This window comes from Stomoxys calcitrans, chromosome 1, assembly GCF_963082655.1.
Source record: "Stomoxys calcitrans chromosome 1, idStoCalc2.1, whole genome shotgun sequence".
NCBI lineage: Eukaryota > Metazoa > Arthropoda > Insecta > Diptera > Muscidae > Stomoxys > Stomoxys calcitrans.
Genome location: NC_081552.1, coordinates 114,987,865 through 115,009,315, shown reverse-complemented (window position 1 = coordinate 115,009,315; position 21,451 = coordinate 114,987,865). Strand labels below are relative to the sequence as shown.

The following is a 21,451-nucleotide window of genomic DNA, read 5'->3' as shown; positions in this document are numbered from 1 at the left end:
AATCGGTACTGCCAACCTTCAGTCTGTCAGCATGTTTTCTGACAGCCAGGGATTTAATGGCTGTCTGGGAGGATGTTTATTCCAGTTGTCGTTATGACATTGTAACTTAGCCATTCCCCACATCTTTGATTGCAAGGATCTCCCCTTGAGACACACTGCAGTGATCGGGTAACCTTCTCTATATGCCCAGATCTAGTTTTTCAGAGTACACCCTGAAGCCCTAATGGTCGTCTTGTTTGGAACCATTCGTGTAGAAGTCAATGTAACTTCTCTTACCAGGGATATCGTAGTTGCAATCGGTTCTATCAGGAATAGTGCTACAGTACATTTTATCAAAAAAACGCCTCAGACTAAGTGTAATCCATACTGCCTGTGACATCGGACATTGTATCAAGGATAACACAGTATACTTAGGCTTCACATGACCAATGAGAAAGTTCTCTAAGCCTCACAGCAGTGGTCGCAGCAATTTGTCTCGCCAAAATGTCCGCAGGGATTAGGTGTAGCATCAAATTCAGTGCACCAGATGGTGTCGTCCTCAGTGCAGCTGTGATGTACGAACAAAGCCAACCTTTGGATCCGATTGAGTATTGAACCGTACCGCCTGTGACATCAGACATTGTATCAAGGATAACAAAGTATCCTTAGTCTTCACATGACCAATGAGAAAGTTCTCTTAGCCTCACAGCAGTGTTCGCAGCAATTTGTCTCGCCAAAATGTCCGGAGGCATTAGGTGTAGCATTAAACTCAGTGCACCAGATGGTGTCGTCCTCAGTGCAGCTGTGATGCACAAACAAAGCCAACCTTTGGATCCGGTTGAGTATTGAACCGTAGGCGGACTTTTGAAGCGCCGTCCACCAGACCGCAACACCTTATAGCATTATAGGTCTGACAACTGTAGTATATACCCAGTGCATGACACGCGGTCTAAATCACCAACCATTGCCAATGGCTTTCTTGCAGGTGTATAAGGCAAGAGTTGCCTTTCTTGCCCTTTCCAAAGTGTTGGTTTTGAAGTTCAATTTCCTGTCCAACAAAACACCCAGGTATTTTGGGCTTTCAGAAAATAGAACGTTCGCTCCCTCCAAGGAGACAGGTGCCACTGAAGGTAACTTGTAGCTCCTGCTAAAAATAACCCCTTCTATCTTGCTCGGATTTACACCTAGACCACTTTTAGTAGCCCACTTTGCTGTGGCACCTAAAGCTCCCTGAAGAATATCTCTTAGAGTGCTGGGAAACTTCCCCTAACGGCAATAGCCACGTCATCACCATACGCGAACACTTTTACAACTTTTTCTACCAGAAACGACAATATATTGTTAATGGCTCCAAAGTAGAGGAGACAGTACACCTCCTTGAGGAGTTCCTCTGCTGACCCTTATTTTTAGATCTACAGATCGCAAGCCTGCCGTAATGCATCATATAGTAAATAAGTTATTATTAAACTTTCCAGTATATCGGAAACAGCTTGTAATTCAACCGGTAATACATCATCAGGACCTAGCAGTCCAAACTTTTTTATCGGCCAAAGGGTTTTCGGTTCAGACACATTACCTCCGACAAGAGCCACGTTGTTCGTTGGAGAGTTTCCCAGGAAATGTGTGTCAACGAGTAGTTCTAGTGTTTCCTCAATAGACATTGTTCATATAGGTCTCGGGGATAGAATCCTCCGTAGCCTAGAGGCCTTAAATGTATCCTCCATGGAGCTGGAGAATTCCACCCAGGATTTGCTCAAAGCCTTTTTTAGCTCGCCGTTGTATTTTCTTAGCTCAGCCTTGAAACCTCCCAATCGTGAGGTGCCCTTGTGGTTTTCGCTTTCTTGAGGACTTTTCTGCAGTCCTTTCTTAGACCAATCAGTTTAGGGGTCATTCAGAGCCTTCGTTATCCGCTTGACCGTTATGTATATATCCTCCGCATTTTTCGGTTTCTTTTCTGGTCTAGAAGGGATAGTCGTGCAGAATGTGTGCCGAAATCTACCGCCTTTCTTCCGTTTAGCCGAGCGACCACTCCTGCAGTATTTTCCCCAAAGCTGAAACTAATATACCGATGATCAGAGAAGCTTGGGTCATCACAGTCGCATATCCTTCTGCTAAGAACTTCCGATACCAAAGTAACATCTAGTACCTCCTGCCTGTTCCTTGTAATAAAGGTCGGTTTATTCGCTTTATTACAAATCGCTAGATTGGAACTTATAATATATTCGATAAGTAGCTCACCTCTTTCGTTAATATTTATATCCTTGTCTGTATAAATATATATATATATATATATATATATATATTATATAATATATATATATATAAGAATACAGGCGGAAATGGTCCAATTTCGATGCCCTCCTCTCCTGTTCCGATTGTGGCAGGAAGACTTCCAGTCTCCTGCAAACCTTCAGAGTTTGGAGTGGTCAATAGTTCCTCAGACAACCCCAACCACTTCTATATACCTTCAGCTTCAACTTGTTGAATCCGTAGGACACAACTCCATCACACTTGTTGAGGTCTGCCGGACTCTAGTAAGAATACTGCATATCTCCGGTCGCCATCAGCCTCCTTCAATCTACCAATCTTCCACTCTGTGGTCGAAAGATTGGAATTGCAAATTTGCCCATGAACATTCCATTAAGGAACAGGGGCAAACTTCTCACATATCAATGAGTGCAGTTCGATTCAAGTTTAAGCCCAATGATAAGGGACCTCCTTTTTATACCCGAGTTCGGACGGCGTCCCACAATGCGACACCTCTTTTGAGGAGAAGTTTTTACATGGCATAGTACCTCATGAATGTCGTCGGCATTAGGGGGGATAACAACGGCTGAAAATTTTATGATGGTCTCGCCAGGATTTTAATCCAGGCGTTCAGCGTCATATGCGGACAAGCTAACCTCTGCGCTACGGTGAAAATATTGGGATTACAGTCCCTTAGTCTCACAAGTATGGATCTGAGGGAATATCATTCTTCTTCACAAAATCCAGTGCTGTGCCGGGCAAATCTCGCCAATCTTCTTTACGACGCAACGATACATCTCAATTGAGCGTTGATCCCTGAAGGCATTTAGTTTGTATCGTTCCCCGATCATCGCAGACTGGAAGATGCCCAGGTAATTCTGCAAGTCCATTGATTAACCCACTCTAATTGTTCCTAGGCTTGCAGCCCTGTTATCCTCCCTTGTCGACAAATACCATCACCAAGCTGTCCTTAGCGACATTATCAAAGACCCTTGGATCCATTTTACTATTGTTCGCCTTAGTTGTTTTGGGCATAGAATGCCTCGTAGGTGACCGCAGCTTTTTGGCTGACTGCAGTGCCGTTTACGCATCTAGCCGTGTAGCCTTTGGTGTAGGCTGTTCAGTGAGTATCGGTGAGAGTCTTGGGATCATACGCCTTGAGCCTTTCAAAAAACCTAAGAGCGATGCGCCTCTCATTATTCCAACCTCTTAAAGAGCATATTGGTTTGCCAGAGAAGGCCGATAGCCGGAAAGTGATACTTGCTAGAGACGTGAAATTTGATGAAACGTCATTCCCTTCCAGCAAATCATATAGTCAGCAAAGAAGAAAACTAAAAATGTATCAATTTGGAATGACTGAGTGTAATGATGAAAGAACACCAATTGAGAAAGATCTTCTTCATATCGAGAGTTATTGATATCTCTTATGTACATTATGTTGAGTGTTCGTCCTGATTTATGTTATTCTGTTGGCTACATGAAAAGATTCCACCAAAATCCAGGAAAAATACATTGGAAAGCTTAAAAAAATATATTTTTTCAATGCAATAAAAATAATGAAATTCTTTGTGGACATGCAGACGCTGATTGGGCATCAAGCTTGGATGAAGGGAAATCTACCAGTGGATTTGTGTTTTATGTATTTGGAAATCTGGTCTCTTGGTTGAGTATGAAACAAGCCACTGTCGCCACATCATCCAGTGAAACCAAGTATGTTGCACTATGTCAATTAGTATGAAGGATCATGGATTTGTGTCTTCGATGGGGAAGACTATCAATATATAGAAATTTGCGAAAATCATACAATGTAAACGTTCAAGCGTTATATCCTACGCCGACCGCACGATGATATAGCGAGAAATGTCCTAGACTGGAATCTGCAAGGACAGCGAAGGCGCGGACACCCGAGAAGCATATTAATCTGCTGCACGAAAGGAGGGTTGGCATCGACCCATAAATCGTGGAATCGGCCAACAATAGAATTGGATGAATAGAGCTTGTTGATGCCTTATGTTCACACGAACTTTTTACTATTGGTCATGTTTTTATACCCTCCACCATAGGATAGGGGTATACTAATTTCGTCATTCTGTTTGTCGAACTAGCCATGTCCGTCCGTCCGTCTGTCAGTCTGTCGAAAGCACGCTAACTTTCAAAGGAGTAAAGCTAGCCGCTTCAAATTTTGCACAAATACTTCTTATTAGTGTAGGTCGGTTGGGATTGTAACTGCCCATGTAAGGGCCATCTTTTGATATAGCTGTCATATAAACCGATCTTGGATCTTGACTTCTTGACTTGTTGAGCCACTCGAGGGCGCAATTCTTATCCGATTTGTCATGGCTTTCAACTACTGTGTCAAATATGGTTCAAATTAATCTATAACCTGGTATAGCTGCCATATAAACCGATATGGGATCTTGACTTCTTGAGCCTCTAGAGGTTGCAATTATAATCCGACATGACCATCAACATACGTGTTTATTATGGTCTGAATCGGTTTATAGCCTGATACAGCTCCCATATAAACCGATCTCTCTAATTTACTTCTTGAGCCCCCAAAGGGCGCAATTCTTATTCGAATTGGCTGAAATTTTACACAGGTCTCCAACATATAATTTCGCTCTAGTAGCAGAGCTGATCGTTTATTTTATTATTTAGTTTTTTTTTTTTTTGCCTAAGAAGAGATGCCTGGAAAAGAACTCGACAAATGCGATCTATGGTGGAGGGTATATAAGATTCGGCCCGGCCGAACACGTTTTTACTTGTTTTGTAATATACTTAATATAATCCATTTGTAAATAAATTACATACATATAAATGTTCCAAACATATCGATCAACGTTATCAGTTTCTAAGGGATATTATAATACAAATAAATCTAATTACACAGCCTGTGACAAATAAAGAACAAATCGCTGATATTTTTGCAAATCATTTACATGCTATATCTTTTGTTACAATTCGAAATATATTGAAATTGTCCCATGGAGAGGGGTATTGTAAACATAGTTCATGCATAATACTTTGCTCCTATTTTGTTAAAATTTCATAATAAGACTTCCATTAGATATTTTTATGCCTAAGCCTAAAACTGTTTCCAATAGGGAGAGTAGCCTTTTATATTTCGGAATTTGAAAACCCTTGTGTTGCAATCTACGAACTGGCAGCTCTATCGTAAAGCTTGACATTTTTGAGGTTATACGTACTCGGAACGTTTTGACATATGAGAGCTATTTGTGTTACATCATCGTCCAAAAAATTTAATTAAATCGTTAACATTTTCGAGCAATTTTTTTTTTACAATCGATGAACTTAATTGAATTTTTTGCGATGAAGCTCCATCAAGGACCAGTGTGTATCGATGGTATGGTGAATTCAACCGAGGTCGTAGTTCACTCCAAGACGAATTTCGTGAACGTCGTCCAATATCATTTGTTGTTCCAAAACTCATTGATGCTGTGCTCCAACTGATGTTGCAAGGTCGTCATGTGGTCTATCGTGAGATTGAGACAACCTTAGGCATTAGTGGTTAGGCCAGTACAAATTCAAAATTGCATGAACATTTGACCGTCAAAGAATTGGTTCGCGTTGGATCCCACACAACTGATCGAAAAAAATGGTCCAAAAATACGATCGCGGTGCTTCAAAACACGTCTATGACATCGTGACCGGTGATTAATCGTGGATTTACACGTATGAGCCCGAAAGTTAACAGCAGTCGACTGTATGGGTTTTCAAGATGAGCCAAATTCAACAAAAGTTGCTTAAGCATTAATCACTTCCAAGCAAATGATCGCCGGTTGTTTCGGAAAACTGGAAATGTCGCAATCGCACCACTAGAACAACGCAGAACAGTCAATTCTGAGTTGTACACAACCATTTGTTTGCCAGTTGTCTTCCAAGAAATCAGGAAAAGCAACCGCCGAATACGGATCACTCTTCACCAAGACAATGGGAGCTCTCACATATCGCACAGTGTGACTTTCTTCACATTTAGGATGACAAAAGTCCAAAAAAATGTCCCGATCGCTATGAATTTTTAGCATATGGTAATCAACAGTACTAATGTTACGAAAATGTATTCAAAACAAAACGAAGAAGAACTATAAGAATAAGAACCATTATTAAATATGTTACATTGTGATGTTACATTAGTGTATGTTTGAAATAATCTAAGTTTAGTTCTTAACACTTTTTTGAATTTGGACAATCCTCAACAATTCTGGTAAGTACTAATAGAACAAATTTGAACTCATAAAATGTAATTCATTGAAATAAAAAAACACTTAAACCGCACAAATAAAAACAAAATATTTGTTTTCCATGGAGTAAATCATGTGAATTTTGTCGAATTGCGTCAAGTGTTTATAACAAAAATGTCAAATAAATCTTCCTGTTTCAGAATCTGAAAACATCTTCTCTCTATTTTTGCCCGACATTTTTTTATTCAGTTTCCAAAGATGTCTTTGCCGTGGGCCCAGCATTTTTATGAGTGGCTTAAAAGCAATAAAGATAAAACTGCTTTGGAAAATTCATTTTAAGCCTAATTGGGAGAGAAATTATTCATAATGTATGTTTTAGCATTAAGAATAGATGGATACGTTCAAATCGAATGAAAACCCGCTTTCTTGAACAATACTCGGAATGGTTATCTGAAAATCAGGATTTTTCAGCCTGCCTGCATCTAATAGTAACTGTAGAAAAGGTGGGCCAAAATTGAAATTGGCAGAATCTTCCTTGCGAACAAAAAAAAAGAAAATCCAAAGAGCTTATTAACAATACTGACTATTTGTTAATGGCTACAGAAATGGAATTGAAAGCACCAGGGAAAAGAAATTCTGCAAAATTCTTCAAGATTTGGACATAGATTCTCCGTCAAAGGCACAGCTAATTAGCAACCCGAAAAACACTTGCATAAAGAAATCAAAGGTTCAATGCTACCCTGTAAATATAGCGATAACGGAATAGGGTGCAGAAATTGAATTACCATCATTAATTGATCATAGCTTAAGAAGATTTGGTATTGCGCAAGAGGAGGTGTTTCTATCCAATCCAGGAATAAAAGGTGTAAACGCAATTATTAAATGGGGATGCGATGGCGCTAAACAGAGTAGCTACAAACAAAAAATTTCTGAAGAAAACCTGTCTGACTGCAGCATGTTTTTCATTTCAATAGTGCCCCTTAATTGCATGCTGCTCTAAACGGACTAACAGTTATAATGTGGAATAATCCAGCTCCATCTTCTACCAGGTATTGTCGTTTATTTACAAAAGAAACTCGAGATGTTACCAGAAGTGAAGTAGAATGGGTCAAACTTCAAATTTCGACTCTTCAGCCAACACATATTCAAATCGAATACCTCCAGATAGAGGTAAAAAGTAAGCTTATATTGTGCATGACTGACGGCAAAGTCTGCAATGCACTGTCCGCATATACATCATCGCAGGTCTGCTATATATGCGGAACTTCTCCCAAAGATATGAACCGTTTGGATGCATTGTCAAATCGTAATGTTGACAAAAGTATGCTTACTTTTGGTATTTCGCTATTACATTCGTGGATAAGATGTATGGAGTGTATGCTGCACATCGCTTATAGAATAGAAATAAAAACTTGGTGTACGCGGGGCAAAGAAAATAAAGAGATTGTTGAGAATAGAAAGAAACACACCCAAAATAGATTTAGAAATTAAGTTAGTTTGTTAGGAGATATGCCCAAGCAAAAATGTGGCAGCACTAATGATGGAAATACCTCGAGAAGATTTTTCGGAGATCCTAAAACTACTGCAAGCATAACTGGCTTAAATGAAATTATTTTAAAAAGGTTTCATACTATAATTTCTTGCATCGGATGTGTGTTACGAATAAATCATGTTGTTTTTGATAACTATGCGCGAGAGACGAGAGAACTTTATTTGTCCGAATATCCTTGGTACATGATGCCAGTGAGTGTACACAAAATTCTTTTTCATGGAAAGGAAATAATTTCATCGTGTCTTCTTCCTGTTGGTCATCTTTCAGAGGAAGCTCAAGAGTCAAGAAACAAGGATGCAAGAAATTATCGTGAACTCTATACTCGAAAAACGCCAAGAAAAGAAACTGACACTGACTTATTCCACAGATTGCTTATATCTTCAGATCCATACTTATGCAGTTTGCGGAAATCAACTTTAACGAAGAAGCGAGCAATCGATTCCGAAGTCCTTGCTTTATCGTCCGAACCAGGAACAGAATATCTTTACTCTGAATAATTTTTGTCATAAAACATTTTATATTAATCTGTACATATATAAATTCTCTTTAAGTGTAAAATTATCCTAATATTGAATAACATACAAATAAATTTGTTATAAACTTATGGCAAACCTGTTTTTAATTTAGCAAAAAATGAGTGCACTAATCTGTGCGTTACGATAAAGGTATATTTTTATACCCTCCACCATGGGGTTATACTAATTTCGTCATTCTGTTTGTAACACCTCGAAATATGCGTCTAAGACCCCATAAAGTATATATATTCTTGATCGTGATGATCGTCCACCATAGGATGGGAGTATACTAATTTCGTCATTCTGTTTGTAACACCTCGAAATATGCGTCTAAGACCCCATAAAGTATATATATTCTTGATCGTCATGACATGTTAAGACGATTTAACCATGTCCGTCCATCTGTCTGTCGAAAGCTCGCTATTCGAAGGAGTAAAGCTAGGCACTTGAAATTTTGCACAAATACTTTTTATTAGTGTAGGTCGGTTGGGATTGTAAATGGGCCAAATCGGTCCATGTACTGATATAGCTGTCATATAAACCGATCTTGGGTCTTGACTTCTTGAGCCTCTTGAGGACGCAATTCTCGTTGGATTTGCACGTGGTGTTTTAGCTGCCATATAAACCGATCTTGGAGGGTACACTTCTTGTTGGATTAGGCTCTTATTTTGCACATGGTGTTTTGGTATTACTTCCAACAACAATTTTACGTATGGTTCAAGTCGGTCTAATATCTGGTAGAGCTGCCACGTAAACCGATCTTGGGTCTTGACTTCTTGAGCCGCTAGAGGACGCAATTCTCATCCGATTTGGATGAAATTTTACATGAGGTGTTTTGTTATGACTTTTAATAACTGTATTAAGTATGGTGCAAATCGATGAATAACCTGATATGGCTGCCATATAAACGAATCTGGGATCTTGACTTCCTGAGCCTCTAGAGGGTGCAATTCTCATCCGATTTGGCTAAAATGTTGTACAACGGCTTCTCGCATGACCTTCAACATACGTGTCCAATATGGTCTGAATCGATCTATAGCATGATACAGCTCCCATATAAACCGATCTCCCGCTTTTGCTTCTTGAGCCCCTACAAGGCGCAATTCTTATCCGAATGGACTGAAATATAACACAATGACTTCTACAATGATCAGCATTTTATTGTTTGCCTAAAGCATTGTTTGCCTAAAAAGAGTTTCCGTGAAAACAACTCGACATATGCGATCCATGGTCGAGGGTATATAAGATTCGGCCAGGCCGAATTTCGCATGTTCCTACTTGTTTAGGAAACTATTGTCATTTCAGATTCCAACATCTTTCGTTCACCTTTTTTAACATCGAACAAAAAGGAGGCGGGAGGGGGAACAACAACAACAAGCTGCTTCCCGCTCCCGCCTTCCTTTCTGGTTTGATGTTAAAAATAGTGAACGAAAGTTGCGTAGGTTTTGCCCAACACTGTAAGTGAAGTAGGTGTAGAAGTGGGCGGATCACGCCCATTTTTACTTTGACCTTTCACATAACGTAACACAGTGTAGCCTCTTCCACATGGGAAATATTAATTTTGGCTTCCTAAAAGTGGAAAAAGTCACACTGTGCATCGGCTCAAACAAAACACTTTCAACGTTTTTCGAGTTTGTGCGTCAAAATAACATGAAACTTCATATCAGAAAATGGTCCCAAAAGAAGAAATATTCTCCATCATATTTCACTAGAAGACACAAAATAGACAATACATATAGGTGTAAAATATTTTAAGAAAATTAAAATATAACTTCAACGGTTATTTTAGAATGTTTTCGAACTAAGCCGAAATCTTCCACAATATTCCACTTTAGAAGCAAAGTGTCAAAGGCAGAAATATTCCACATCAAATTTAACCATGAGTCACCAATGAAATTAAATCAGTCAACCCAATATAATTCATATAAACACCGCCAACAATATATGTACAAAAAACAAAGACCATAGTTTTGGTATATTTGGTATTTTTCGGAATTCGTTGCATGGTGTCTCCAAAATATTCACTATAAGAGGACGATGTCAATGAAATAAATGTTCGCAATCCAATTTGACTAGGGGTTCCCGAAGAAACGAAGTAAGTATCGGAAAGAGTTTGATCATATTAAAACATGCAACGCTATTTTTGGTTTTGTATACGTTTTACACTATACGATGGTTGCCTTTTATATTTGGGAATTAGAGAACACAAAAAGAAATATTAATCATCCAAAAACCCCATTATTATTTTTCAAAATATTCCCCATTAAGATCTATACACTTTTGCATGCCTTTGAACCAATTGTCGAATCACGGTTCGCACCCTGATTGATATATCTCCAAATCTTTTTCTTTGGAGATGTCATTGACCTCTCATTTTATTTTTTACGTTCGGAAATAAAAAGAAGTTATTCGGAAGACTCATCAAATCGATAGTTAAGTGCTCAAAATTGCAGTTGTTTCGTATTTTTGGAGCTTTCGACCAATCGACACGAGCCTTTTTTTGAGCGATTGACAAATTGTGTAGGATCCAACGCGAACCAATTTTTTTGACGGTCAAATGTTTATGCAATTTTGAATTTATACTGGCCTAACCACTAATGTTTAAGGTTGTCTCAATCTCACGATAGGCCACATGACGACCTTGCAGCATCAGTTGGAGCGCTGCATCAATGAGTTTTGGAACAACAACACATTTTGGAAGACGTTCACGAAAATCGTCTTGGAGTGAACTACGACCTCGGTTGAATTCACCATACTATCGATAAACACTGGTGCTAGATGGAGCTTCATCATCGCCAAAAATTGAATTGAGTTCATCGATGCATGTTGTTGAGTTCATCCACGTCAAAAGTTGTAAAAAATAATCCACCGAAAATGTTTACGATTTAATTCCATTTTTTGGGCGGGATGAATCTTTTAAGTTACTGCAAACAACACAAATAGCGCTCGTATGTCAAAACGTTCTGAGTACGTACAACCTCAAAGATGTCAAGCTTTACGATAGAGCTGTCAGTTCGCAGATTGCAACACAAGGAAACTCTCGTATTGCATTTAAAAATTCTGCCACAAAATTAACAAATAAAAATTTTGCCATATATTTTGTAACACCTCGAAATAATGTAAAATTACAAAGCAAACATTTTTGTAGAATATTTTGAAAAGCAAATTCATTTTAAATGAGTTCGTGGCGGTTTTTGTAAAAGGGACCAAAACACCCCTTTGAGAACCCAGGGACTGAGATCTGTTTTCAACTGTCTGACCATAACGCGGTCTTGCAGGCGGAGATCCCGGCGATCACCGAATGCGTCAGGTGGTGTGATGTTAACGCGAGGACGTTGAGTGTGAATATCTTTACGGACAGTAAACTGGCCAACAGGGCAATAACAACCAGGACGATATGGCAACGAACACTCTTGCAGTGTTAGACGGAGATTAATGCCTTCTCTGAAGATAGTATGTTCCGCATTATTTGAGTGCCGGGCCATCGGAGTAAGGGGGAATGAAAGAGCAGACGATTTGGCAGTCAGGGACAGCCGTCAATAAACTAGGTTAACCGAAACCCTTCGTGTTGACGTAGTCCGAGTTAAGGGCGTGGGCGACAATCGCATGTATCGCTGTGGAGCAGCGAAAGGTCGGTAGGACGGCGAAAATCATAGAAGAGATCCGGATCGTGAGAAGACGAGACTATTACTGAAAGGAAGAAAGAAGGAAGTCAGTATAGCTTTCGGTATCATGGCGGCACACATAGGACTACGAGCTCACTTTTGCAAAATATGTGCGGTAATTGATACCATGTGCAGGGCATATAAGAAGATTATGAGACGTTGGAGCATTTCCTATGTCATTGCGCGGCTTTCGGGGCTAACAGACACTGCCACTTAGGTGGAGATACAATACCAGACATGAATAGAGATGAGTTTCTACCGAGTACATACCCAACGCTTGGGTATCTATAATTTTGGCGATATCTTAGATGAATTGGATGAAATTTGAATTGTTTTTTGTACCCCTCTAAACCTTTTTGTTGAATATCGTTCAGATCGGACCATATTTGGATATAGCTGCCATTAGGCCGATCTCCCGATATGGAGAATTGAGCTCATAAGAGGAGCATTTTTCGTCAGATTTTGATGAAATTTGAAACAGTGAGCTTTGATATTCAACAAAAAGGTTTAGAGGGTACCAAATCGCACTGTTTCTAATTTCATCAAAATTGGATGAAAAATGCTCCTTTTATGAGCTCAATTCTCCATATCGGGAGATCGGCCTAATGGCAGCTATATCCAAATATGGTCCGATCTGAACGATATTCAACAAAAAGGTTTAGAGGGGTACAAAAACGTACTGTTTAAAATTTCATCCAAATCGGATAAAAATGCTCTTTTTATGGGCTCAATACCCTATATCGGGAGATCAGTCTATATGGCAGCTATATCCAAATATGGTCCGATCTCGGTCTCGGCTATAAAAAGGAGGCCCCTTATCATTGAGCTTAAACTTGAATCGGACTGCACGCATTGATATGTGAGAAGTTTGCCCCTGTTCCTTAGCGGAATGTTCACGGGCAAAATTTGCATTTTTTACACTTTATCAGGAGATCGGTCTATATGGCAGCTATATCCAAATGTGGTCCGATCTCGACCACATTTGACAGTAATGGGTCTACCAGAACACACATTGCCAAATTTCATCGAATTCGGGTAAAAACTGGATCTTTTATGGCCACTATACCCTCTATCGGGAGATCGGGTGGTCGGTCTAAGGGCAACTATATCCATTTACTGTCCGATCTGAACCACACTTCACAGAAATGGGTAGGGACCTACCAGAACTCACTGTGCCAAATTTCATCGAATTCGGATGAAAAATTACCAATTTTTTGCCTCAAGACTTTAAGACTGGAGATCGGTCTATATAGCGGCTATATATAACTAAAATCCGATTTTATGAGATCAGAAGATCAGGTTTATATACAAGGAATCCGAAATCATTTTTTATTCCCAAGATATCTGCAAAATTATAAATACCCAGCTTTTGTGTATAAATGAGTAAATACCCAGGTATTTACCCAATTTACCGGATAAATACCTTTTGGGTATTTACCCATCGTCCATCTCTAGACATGAACCATGAACCATGGACGTGGTATGGAAAACAATTTGGGATTTTGTAGTTAGCACAGAATGCCTGACTTAGATTTTCTTTTTCGAGATAACTTTTTAGTATTCAGAGCGCACAACAAGCCGATTACTGGCTTAGGTGTATGTCCATAGTGGCATGGGGCGAATAAACATCAACCTAACCTAAACAATTTCAAAAAAAAATCATAATTGCCGAATTTTCCTCCAAAGTTAAGGTCCCTACTCTCTTATAACGTAAACTTATATCATTGAATATGTAGTAATTAAAGTTTCTCTTTTTTCAGATTCGATTAAGTCTAAAACATAGCAGGGACATACTAGATCCAAGCAAGGCCTTTAAGAACAATAATACCACACTGTCGATCATACGAAATTATATTTGCAAATTCCTTACATTTGGCAAGAGAAAACCCTATAAAACGAAAAAAACGCCAAAATATTCAAACAACAGTCAAAAACATAAGTCAAACCAAAATTCACAGAAGGCCGATGTTATTCCAAACATAATACCTTTGGCCGATTGCCAGAGAGATTTTCAAAAGCCCAATTCTAATATAATGCCAAAACAAGAAGAATCGAATCTGAGAGCCAAATCAAAAACCAACAAGGAAAAACTTTTCCGCCTATCTGAAGCGCGATCTTCACAACGTAAGCGAAGGTCCAGCCACAAACGCAAAGAAAAACGTTTATCCATAGACAAGTTGTCTAATGTGGACGCAGGTACAAACTATTTACGCAGACGAAAAGATTCAAGCATACGAAACTCTGTACGCAGTAAACTGGCCCAAAAGAACGCCGAAATGAATTCCCTATACGAGAGGGAATATGCCCTTACCAAACAACTCGCCAACAAATGTAAGCTGTACAAACTTCAAAATGAACTCTACAGAGACCCCGACAACGATCTCGACATTTCCGTGGGACAAATTCAGCACAACATAGAGGCCTATGCCAGAGAAATTATTCGTACGGAGCATGAGCTGCTTGAAGTTAAAAAAGAAATAAAAAACGACATTTCGATCATAAACAATCTCAAGCGATTGACATTAGAATCCGACCGAAATGAGTGCGGTGTGCCCGTAAACCTGCAAGAAGTTTTAAAACCGGAAATTCATCCTGATCCAAAGGCTTCGACTTCTGTCCACGACCCAACGAGTGATCAAATGTTATTTGTAGACAATATTTATGAATTCTGTGACAATAATGCCAGTATGTTGGTTTAGTTCCACATGTGCATACGTCGAAAACCGACATATCTATACAACTACATTAAATGTTTCACTGCCGTCCAAAAAAATTGCCAATGAGGCCTTAAGCCTCCGTCTAAATGTTTTTGTTAAGTTTACTTAAAAATATGTTAATAAGCTAATTATGTACGTCGAAAATAACAAAGCGAATTTAAATCGAACAAATAAAACCAGTTTTATGCACTCTTAAAATTTTTTATATTCCTTTTTTGAACAAGTAAAGATGGACTACGGTGGTCAATGCCGATATTTTATACACAATTGCAAAATAGTTTAAATGAGTTTAATGGAAACTGTAACCAAATATTCAGAATATGGGGTAGATTATCAAAAAAACATTCATGTTATAGCCCTACTAGCTGACCCGGGCCCGCTCCGCTGCGCCTTCTTTTACTTTATATGGAACAAAATTTTCCTTTGAATATTTATTTTCGACAATTAAAGAACTTTTAGTGAAATACGATGCTACTAAAATAGTATACCGCTTGACTAACAGTTTAACAATATAAGTGCCTTTATCTGAATCCCATGTGATCTTTAATGGTCAAGGAATGGAATTTTGGATGTAAGGTGTACTCCTTTCCTAAAAGACTCATGATGTCTGATTTAGGGGTGTTTTCGGGGTTGAGGTGGTCCCCCAGACACTTGGCCCTGAAAAAATATAAGCATCGTGCTCTTCTCCAAATACCAATTATTTAAACCCCATATTGTCATTGGTTTAAGGGGAGTTAACCGGATGAGGCGTCTCCCAAACACATGGCCCCAACATTGGTTATGAAATTCGTTTTCTAATCTCAAATACCTTTCATTCATTTCATCAAGCCACATATTGACATGGTCGAAAAATGTTAACCCTTTGAGTGGTGTTTTGGGGAATACCAAATACTTTTATTTGAGCCTCATATTGCGATGGTCAATAAAAAATTGCTGTTTGTGGGGTATTTTTCTTTGGGAAATGGGGTAGACCACTTTTCCAAAAGAAAATGGGTCCCGAAAGTGAGTATCAATTCCCACCAATACCTTTCATATGCCCGATTAAGGGGTGTTTTTTTGGGGAGCGGGGTGGTCCCCCAAACACTAAGCCCTGAAAATATATCAGCAACGTGCTCTATTCTCATATATTCATATATTATTTATTTGAACCCCATATTGCTATTGGCGTCAACATTGGATATCAAATTCGTTTTCTAATCTCAAATACCATGCATTTAAACCCCTTTGTTATGATGGTGGGACGTGACCTAGACAGTTGGTCCCACATATTGATATCAAGTTCATGGTCTACTCCCAAATAACTTTCATTTGAGCACCATTTTTTCAAATACCTTTTATTTGAGCCCCATATTGCCATGATCAGTACATAAGTCCTGTTAGGGGGGTGTTTTGCGGAAGGGGTCCACCCCCAGAAACTTGGTCCCACATTTGGATACCAAATTCGTATTCCATTCGTCTTTCCCCCTAGGTACCCCATGCAAAATTTGAATACCAAATTTTTAGAGCACACAAAATTTCGCTTAAATCTCATCACCCATTACCGATATCTGGCGCTTCTGAAAATTAGGGTAAGTGGGAGGGTCCGCCACCCCTTCAGATATCAAAAAATGTAGTACCCTATTTTCACCACGGCGTCATTATGCACCATCTGTGAAAATTTCAAGAAAATCGGTTCAGCCGTTTTTGAGTCTATAAGGAACACACAAACAACCATACAAACAAACCGACAAACAAACACAAATTGATTTTTATACCCTCCACCATAAGATGGGGGGTATACTAATTTCGTCATTCTACTACTACTCGAAATATTCGTCCGAGACCCCATAAAGTATATATATTCTCGATCGTCGTGAAAATTTATGTCGATCTAGCCATGTCCGTCCGTCTGTCCGTCCGTCTGTCTGTCGAAAGCACGCTAACTTCCGAAGGAGTAAAGCTAGCCGCTTGAAATTTTGCAAAAATACTTCTTATTAGTGTAGGTCGGTTGGTATTGTAAATGGGCCATATCGGTCCATGTTTTGATATAGCTGCCATATAAACCGATCTTGGGTCTTGACTTCTTGAGCCTCTAGAGGGCGCAATTCTTATCCAATTTGAATGAATTTTGGCGCGTAGTATTTTGTTATGATATCCAACAACTGTGCCAAATATGGTTCAAATCGGTCTATAACCTGATATAGCTGTCATATAAACAGATCTGGGGACTTGACTTCTTGAGCTTCTAAAGGGCGCAGTTCCTATCCGATTTGGCTGAAATTTCGCAAGACGTTTTTTATTGTTACTTTCAACAACTTTATCAAATAAAGTACAAGTCGGTTCATAACCTGATTTAGCTGCCATATAAACCGATCTGGGATCTTGACTTCTTGAGCCCCTAGAGGTCGCAATTATTATCCGATTTGCCTGAAATTTGTACGACGGATGACCATTAACATACGTGTTTATTATGGTCTGAATCGGTCTATAGCCCGATACAGCTCCCATATAAATCGATCTCTCTATTTTACTTCTTGAGCCCACAAAGAGCGCAATTCTTATTCGAATTGGCTGACATTTTACACAGGTCTCCAACATAAATATAATTTAATTGTGGTCCATACCGGACCATATCTTAATATCGCTCTAATAGCAGAGCAAATCTTTTCTTATATCCTTTTTTTTGCCTAAGAAGAGATGCCGGGAAAAGAACTCGACAAATGCGATCCATGGTGGAGGGTATATAAGATTCGGCCCGACCGAACTTAGCACCTTTTACCTGTTATATATAAGATTAGCTGAACCGGGTACAATCCGCTGGGACTTCTTTTACAAAATAAGAAACACAATTTTCATTTAATTATTTTTTCTACTTTTAAGAGTTAAGAGACCCTTTTATTTTGTACTACATTTTTAAAAACCTTTAATATTTTCCCCTGGGAAGATTTTTGGGATAAAATTTTAATCCCAGTTTCCGGTTCCCCTAGTTAGGTTTGATTTAAATGGCTGTCTGCCATCAGACTGGCTTAGACGTTTTCGTCCATTGTGATACCACAGGAACTGCAGAAGGAAGATGCCTTCTAGTTCCTACCGTTTAACCATCTAGAACGCCTCAAAAGCCCAACAAGTTGCGAATTTTCATACCCGCAAGAAACAAGAACCTAAAGTGGAACTCCTTTTGCCTGCCATTGCGGGACACACACAACAGGTGTTCTATAGTCTCCTCTTCCTCGACGTCCTCACAGCTTCTGCAGAAGTCGTTAGAAACTTAGCTAACATATTACTAAATGCATATCCACATCGGCCGCTTTACAATTCCCTGGTATATCGCTGTGGCCCGGCGCCCAGAACAGGTTAATTTTGACTTTTCAACCATTTTTAACTATTCAACCATCTTGCTGAGACATCTGCGGCAGTCAAGGGCGTTTTTTTTTTGGCTGCCTGAGAAGATATTTATGCCAATCGTGGGTATATCCGAATGATACACATAACAATTGTCGTTGAACCTTCGCGACAAGACCAATCCTAGTTATTCAGAGTACACCCCAAGGCCAACTTTGTCGATGTAACTTATATTACCTGTGTTTAATAGTGCACAGACTATTCTCTTAAACTATAGTTCATTTTCAAATATCTCTTTAGTTTGGTTGGAACTAAGGTTTCATTTGTAAAACAAACGGAAAAACTCAAATCCTCGTGACAATTTAGGAAAAAAGCTATGAGTTCGTGCTTTCGCTCTTTAACTATCTACAACAGATTGGCACATCAAGACCAATTACTCACATCGTTTACACCAAAATGAAAAACCACGGAGTTGTTGTTTTAGCGATAAATGGGGAGGTTTTATTGCGGGGGTTTGTGTTTTGCCTAAGAGCTTGTGGCCTGCTTTGGTGATGGTGGTATGCAAAAAGAGGCAGTTTAAAGCTATAGTATAGTATAGTAGCAGGCTACTTCATGAGAAGAAGAACAAAGGAGAATGGTGTTGCCATCCTACCCTAACAATTCTGCCTTTTCATACCCTCCACCATAAGGGGTATACTAATTTCGTTATTCTGTTTGTAACTACTCGAAATATTCGTCTGAGACCCCATAAAGTATGTATATTCTTGATCGTCGCGACATTTTATGCCGATCTAGCCATGTCCGTCCGTCTGTCCGTCTGTTTGTCGAAAGCACGCTAACTTCCGAAGGAGTAAAGCTAGCCGCTTGAAATTTTGCACAAATTCTTCTTATTAGTGTAGGTCGGTTGGTATTGTAAATGGGCCATATCGGTCCATGTTTTGATATAGCTGCCATATAAACCGATCTTGGGTCTTGGGTCTTGACTTCTTGAGCCTCTAGAGTGCGCAATTCTTATCCGATTGGAATGAAATTTTGCACGACGTGTTTTGTTATGATATTCAATAACTTTACCAAGTATGGTTCAAATCGGTCTATAACCTGATATAGCTGCCATATAAACCGATCTTGGGTCTTGACTTCTTGAGCCTCTAGAGTGCGCAATTATGAACTACGGATCCTCTCATGACCATCAACATACGTGTTTATTATGATCTGGATCGGTCTATAGCCCGTACAGCACCCATATAAATCGATCTCTCTATTTTACTTCTTGAGCCCCCAAAGGGCGCAATTCTAATTCGAATTGGCTGACATTTTACACAGGTCACCAACATGTAATAATATAATAATAGCAGAGCAAATCTTTTCTTATATCCTTTTTTGCCTAAGAAGAGATGCCGGGAGAAGAACTCGGCAAATGCGATCCATGGTGGAGGGTATGTAAGATTCGGCCCGGCCGAACTTAGCACGCTTTTACTTGTTCTTTTTCCTATTGCATCCCTTCCTTAAGCTAGTACAATTTACTTTAAACTATTATGCTTCAATGGCTATTAATTCAAGTTATCAATTCACAATGAGTTTTATTTAAATACATTTGAAATGCATGTTAAAGCTTAGAATTTATTAAAACTATATAAAAACGGGTAAACTTGGCTTGGGCGAGAAGGACGATCAATGATTTTCCATAACCTCGTTGAGGCGTCTTAGGATGCGGATGGTAATACGCAGCATTTGTTGATGGAGAGTAAGTGGCGGCTGATGCCTTCGGGCAAGGCGGATTTCTCGCCTGGGAACCACCTCAACTAATACTCGCCTCGCCTCCTGTCTATTTAACTATTCCAGGAGGTCCTCCGGTAGTCTGGGGTCATCACGCCTCCTCTCCAGCTCATCACGGCTGATTCTCGGCATCGGATGGAACTGCAGGAGGGAATGGTTGTTGTTGTTGTAACAGTGTGTTATACACTGGGGCGGCAGCCCTTGCCGATGAAGAACTCCATCGGCTCAATCCGCTACGTACAACCATCTGCCAGGGGATTGAGGGAATGGTAGTCGTCATTACACACCTTGCACCCATTCTCCGAGATACACTCGTTCTGTTCTGTGAAATCGCGCAGTGCCTCAACCGGCCGTCATCCCTGCGTCGAGCTCCTACGTCCATTTCGGAGAATCGACGACAAAGCCCTGTAAATATAAATAAACATTTTGGTTTCGATTTGTAATAAGGTAGATTGTAATTGGTGACTAGCAGTATCTATTAGGTAGATACCGATGCGATAGTTTTCTTGAAATTGGATAAGGGAGTAAAATAAGAGCTCCGAGAGAGGAAATTGCGATGAAGTTTCAAAAAAAGGGTGACGAGTAGAGTTAAACGTTAAGAAGTCGTTGTTTCTTTTTGGTTTTCAAGAAAGAGAAGACAAATGTTGGTTACATCCCTGGTAACTGTTCCATTAGCTGTGCGGAGGTCCACGACCCGAACAAGACACTATGTCCCTGATGCACCCCATTAATGCGACCGAGTTTCCAGTTCGCAAGGTGGCATTTGGTCGTTTTTATTACCACTAGTTGGTAGATTCCAAGGTTCTCTTTTGGGTATTGCCACTTATAACGTTGTTGTGACTCCTTAAGATACTCGTCTTTTCATATACGGGCAAATTCATTGTGCAGTGCCTTAAGTTTGTTATTGTCAAACCGTACGGACGTGTTTTTCTTTGCGCATACTGTTCCTATCTATATCTGTTGTTAAATAAATTTAAAGTTGCTAAAAACCAGCCCAAAAGATCCAAAAATTCGTCTTTCATTGTGTTTCACAAATCTTTGAAAGCCCTCTTAACTAGCTGTGGTGCAAATTTAAGAACTGTTTTTTTATCATTTCGTCACTAATTGTGTTTTCTTATTTGCTGTTTGATCTTTATTATCAATAGTGAAAGATTATTTGTTCCTTAATTTGTAATTGTACTCTCTTGAACAAACCATCGGAGCATTGTCTTACTCTGGTGTTGTTGTAATCGCTGTCAACATCGTTGCTGCTCTGCGTCTATTCTACATTTGACAACTCTACTCTACTTACCACTCCAGAGGTTGTTGAACACGCTTAGCTTTTTTGTTACTTATTTGCTGTCTCTTAAATACACTTTTATTCACCTCTGCTACTTAAACCCCACTAGGGATTGAATCTATTAACAATGAGTTGCTCCAAGTCAAACTGCAAAATTGATAATGAAACCGAATCCGTGGTCTCATGTTGACATGTTAG

General features: G+C 39.4%; 1 protein-coding gene and 1 long non-coding RNA gene across 2 annotated transcripts in view; one reads left to right on the top strand and one right to left on the bottom strand.

The window, feature by feature from the left end:
• Positions 1-15,069, top strand: part of LOC106094373 (ras association domain-containing protein 10) — a 66,065-nt gene extending 50,996 nt beyond the window's left edge. The window contains exon 5 of the mRNA XM_059370907.1: positions 13,921-15,069. Within this exon, the coding sequence (XP_059226890.1) occupies positions 13,921-14,859 (939 nt within the window). The 3' untranslated portion in view covers positions 14,860-15,069. The remainder of the gene's footprint in view (positions 1-13,920) is intronic.
• A 4,683-nt stretch (positions 15,070-19,752) lies between these two features.
• LOC131994288 (uncharacterized) lies at positions 19,753-21,234 on the bottom strand. The gene is made up of 2 exons (XR_009396596.1): positions 21,188-21,234; positions 19,753-20,379 (listed from the first exon to the last, which is right to left on the bottom strand). It is a non-coding gene; the product is annotated as an uncharacterized LOC131994288 (long non-coding RNA).
• Between the last annotated feature and the right edge of the window lie 217 nt (positions 21,235-21,451).